General features: G+C 30.1%; 1 protein-coding gene across 3 annotated transcripts; it reads left to right on the plus strand.

Moving 5' to 3' along the window:
• The first annotated feature begins 866 nt into the window (after positions 1-866).
• On the plus strand, positions 867-4069 carry LOC131638281 (serine carboxypeptidase-like 45). 3 transcript variants are annotated; one of them, XM_058908835.1, is made up of 11 exons: positions 868-1184; positions 1264-1365; positions 2054-2149; positions 2341-2433; positions 2509-2579; positions 2665-2859; positions 2961-3038; positions 3164-3288; positions 3371-3463; positions 3555-3672; positions 3815-4069. In XM_058908835.1, the coding sequence occupies exons 1-11, from the start codon at positions 950-952 to the stop codon at positions 3974-3976; spliced, it is 1368 nt and encodes a 455-aa protein (XP_058764818.1). In that variant the 5' UTR covers positions 868-949; the 3' UTR covers positions 3977-4069. The 3 variants fall into 3 exon arrangements, with proteins under 3 accessions (XP_058764819.1, XP_058764820.1, XP_058764818.1); XM_058908836.1 differs by lacking the exon at positions 2341-2433 and having other exon boundaries at positions 867-1184; XM_058908837.1 differs by lacking the exon at positions 2054-2149 and having other exon boundaries at positions 867-1184.
• The last annotated feature ends 271 nt before the right edge of the window (positions 4070-4340 follow it).

Here is a 4340-nt window from a genome sequence, read left to right on the forward strand (position 1 = left end):
CAAATTGATTCCAATTAGAAGTGGACAACACACATTTTCAACCAATTGAAACTAAACAGCATATGTACTAACCACTTTTTTTTTTATTCATTTAAAACCCAACACAGAGATTTTTCTTTTTCGATTCCCATACCCACTCTTTGCATTTTAGGAAACCAATTCCAAAGTAATACTAGTATTAGTTTTAAAAAAGTCATGAATAATGCATCTTTCTCTAAAGTAGTACTAGCATGGCACTTAATCTCATTTTTGAATTTTGAATACATTAAGATTACAACACGATGCAACCAAAGTATTAATAAGATTTGAATTTTAAAATCTTAAATTAGGATTAATTTATTAATTTTAAATAGTTCTTTAATTATTTGTTTATTAATTGACATTTTACTAACTAGCCAAACTTTTTTTTAAATCTACTAACTATTATTTTAATTAAAATATCCTTATTTTATCATTTAAATAAAATTAAAACTAGCATTTCTCCTTTTTAATAGAAACAAACATTGCTCTAACTATTTTGAAATTTTAGAAAATGATATTTTTTCATTAACTATTTTTTTATTAGTTTCCTTATTTTTGACTAAATGTTTAAATATTACCTCTTAATTATTATATTTTTAACTTTTTGTCTTTCTTTTCTATTGATTTTGAAATAAACAATAAATAGAGCAAAACTAAACCCAAACATTTTTTTTAACAATGATCTTCTGTTTGGTTAGAAAGAAGTAAAATTAATTGTAAAGTTAAATTGAAAAATAATTGATAATTTACATATTTTATTTATTAATTCAGGTCATTGTTAATTACTTATTTTAAACTAAGAAACACCTCTATTCTCATCTTCTCTTCCTATATAAACATCTCCTCTCCTCCACTTCCATTACTCTTAACTATAACTCTCCCCTTCTCTACACTTCTATCTCATTATACATCCAATTCTGTTTCAAAAATGACATTTTGTAGCATGTTTCTTTTCATTTTCATCCTTTCTATATTTGTTTCATCTAGTCATGGAACTGGAAGTGACAAAATTACTGCTTTGCCCACTCAACCCAAGGTGGGATTTAAACAATACGCGGGTTATGTAAATATTGATGTAAACAATGGAACAAAACTGTTCTATTACTTTGTAGAGGCAGAGAATCATCCTGCCTCTAAACCAGTAGTTCTTTGGCTTCATGGGGGTAAGCTAATTAATATATTACATTGCAAAATTAATTTGAGGTTTTATTTTTTTTGCTGATATGTTTATGTGCTTTGCAGGGCCTGGTTGCTCTGCTATTGGAGAAGGTGCTTTCGGCCAACACGGCCCTTTCAAGACAACAATCAGGGGTCTTGTGAAAAACCCATTTAGCAGGAACCGAGGTGAATACAGCATTTTAACCGGTTTAGCAAAACCGCTCCATAAATTCCAGTGCATCATTTAAAAAAATACAAACCAATTGTATCATAAACTATTCCGTCCATATTTTTTAATTGAAATTGAACTGGTTTACCATTTGTTAAAACCGATTGTATATTGGTTTCTTTTTTATTGTTTCTCTCTTTTTGTGTTACTCTGTGCGTTTAAGACAACACACTTTAATTGAAGTAGATAAAATGTGTGGACCTTGTTCATTATTTTTTTCTCTGTGCGCTCAAGACAACACAATTTTCTAGACAATAAAATTTAATTGAAATGTTCTGTACAGTAGATAAAATGTGTGGTCCTTGTTCATTGTTTTTTCTCTGATAAAATATTTCTCGATAAAAGTACATCTTCTAATGTTTTTTAATGACATTTCTAATTTTATTTTCTTAATATATGTACTATATAAATTCCCTCCTTTAGGCATTTGGTTAGACTGGAGTTTTAAATTGATTTATATAAACAATCAACTTTTGTTTAAAATCCAATTTTAAAAGAATAAGTTAGTTTTATAGAAATTGTTTTAACTCTAAGAAGTAAGAACGGCACCAGTACAATTCATGTGTACTCGAATTTTTCACTTTTTTTCAACCGACACTGAGTTTTTCTTACCAACTGATTTTTCTTTTTTTTTTTTTATTACAGAAGCGAATATGATCTACCTCGATTCTCCTACTGGTGTTGGCTTTTCCTATTCCACCAACACTTCTGATTATTTCTTTGTGGATGATGAAACTGCAGGTAATTTATTCTTAACACTTCTTATCATTTATTTTTTATTTGTTTTGTGTTTTTGTTTGGTGGTATAAACAGTTAATAGAAGTTGAATTTAGAAAACAGGAAAAACATGACTTAAAATAATTTTAACACATCAATTAGTTTTATACTCACTAAATCCATTCATTTTAATATTCTAACTCCCTGATTTACAGCAAGGGATCACCTTGCTTTTCTTGAGCATTGGTTCAGCAAATTTCCCAATTTCAGAACCAATGACTTCTTTATTGCTGGGGAGAGCTATGCAGGTAGTAATTTTGTCAAATGATTTGTTTTTTTCTTTTCAATGTTTTGTTTATTAATGCTTATTTATTTTTCTTCAGGACACTATGCACCCCAACTTGCAGAGCTCATTTTCAAAATCAAAGCCAACATAAACTTGAAGGGAATAGCGGTGAGGCAACATATTTAACATTTTAAATATTTTTATAAATGATGTTTTTGATGAATAAGACTAATTCAGCTTTTGATATTTGCAGATAGGAAATCCTCTTTTGGATTTCGATGTCGACTACAATTCCTCCGTCGAGTTTTTAAAGACGCATGGACAAATTTCAAGGTCAACATATCACGACCTAAAAGAAGTTTGTAGCTATCCGAACATTAGAAGAGAATATATATTTAATAAATTTACCAAGAGTTGCCAAGATGTAAATACAAAATTGTCTTTGAATGTAAGTAAATAGTAGTATTTAGATTTTTTTTTCAAAGGGAAATATATGATTTAAAAAGATTACATTTTAACAATTGATTACAAAATTTTACTTGCATGCAGGTTCATGGATTCACAAACAGGTTTAACGTGATTGCAGACAAGTGTCCAGCGGCTCCTGAAAATCAGAAATACCTCAAGGTATATGAATTTCATCCGATCATAATTTTACATTGTTATGTCACATAAATATTCATCCGATCGTAATTTTACATTGTTATGTCCCATCAATATTCCATCTAATGTTAGCCCTCATTTTTGTTTAGCAAATGGGTGAGAAGGCTTTTGTATGCATAAGAGATGCAACATTTGCCTACATGAACATGAAAAAGACGCAAAAAGCTTTACATGCCGTGCTTGTAGGAAGGAAAATTTGGTCAGCTTGTAGTATGTAAGTTATTTAATTTACAAAATCCGAGTTTATTAGTTAAAAGTTTTGGTTGAGTAGTGATAACAATTCCATTTTGTAACAGGACTCTCCTGTATAATCCCCAGAGTCAGTTGATTCCAACCATCTCTATTCTAGGGACCCTTGTAAAGGCTGGTATAAGGGTTCTAGCATTTAGGTAGTATCTTAATACCAATTATTTTCCTTCAACTTTTTAGTATCAATTTAATATATAATATTTATGTAAAGTTGTTCATTTGTTCTTGCAGTGGTGATCAAGATTCTTGGATTCCATTTATTGGGACAGAGTTGTTGATTGAGGAAATGGCCAAGGATTTTGGGGTGGAAATCACAAGGCCCCATGAAGCTTGGTTTCAAGGAGGGCAGGTAAATATCAAAATATTATTATGTGATGACATGTGAATATAAACAAACGTATAAAATTATCTAAATTTGAAGTTAAAGATTTTTTATCTTGTCTTTCACTCATACGTATAAAATTATCTTATTTTGATATTTGTTTATTAAGGTGGCGGGATGGACCCAAGAATATGGGAACTTTTTGACATTTGCAACAATAAAAGGTGCAGGTCATTCAGCCGGGAAATTTCAGCCAGAACGGACACTTGTGATGTGGAAGGCATTTTTGGAAGGAAAACCACTTCCAAAGAGACATCCATATCATTATTAAAAAAATATATTAGACAAAGTATTGTGTAACATGATATTTTTATTTTTATTTTAATGCATTTTATGTGATTTTAATGAAGCGCTTATTGACTGATGTGGTGTTTGTTCGGTATATGGCGTTTATTCTAATTAGGCTTTTACCAAACGTGGAGTATATAGTTGGATCGGATGAATATTAAACATTTGAAAAAAACTAAATAGGCTTTTATAATATGTTGTTCCCCGCATCAAAACTGTCACATTCAACATAAAGTTTCATGGAAGCTTCACTAGATTCCCTATTTACCATTTGAAAATTGTCACAATCAACGTGCAAGTTTCATATAAGCTTCACAACATTTGATGGAGCACTGACATTCGGTGAC

The sequence above is a fragment of the Vicia villosa genome, unplaced genomic scaffold (genome assembly GCF_029867415.1).
Source record: "Vicia villosa cultivar HV-30 ecotype Madison, WI unplaced genomic scaffold, Vvil1.0 ctg.002247F_1_1, whole genome shotgun sequence".
Classification (NCBI taxonomy): Eukaryota; Viridiplantae; Streptophyta; class Magnoliopsida; order Fabales; family Fabaceae; genus Vicia; species Vicia villosa.

Excerpts from the sequence above, each read along its gene's own strand:
- LOC131638281 (XM_058908835.1), top strand. The coding sequence starts at position 950 with ATGACATTTTGTAGCATGTTTCTTTTCATTTTCATCCTTTCTATATTT. Across the intron at positions 1,366-2,053 it reads CCCATTTAGCAGGAACCGAG|AAGCGAATATGATCTACCTC; the intron begins GTGAATACAGCA and ends TTTTTATTACAG. Across the intron at positions 3,464-3,554 it reads ATAAGGGTTCTAGCATTTAG|TGGTGATCAAGATTCTTGGA; the intron begins GTAGTATCTTAA and ends TTGTTCTTGCAG.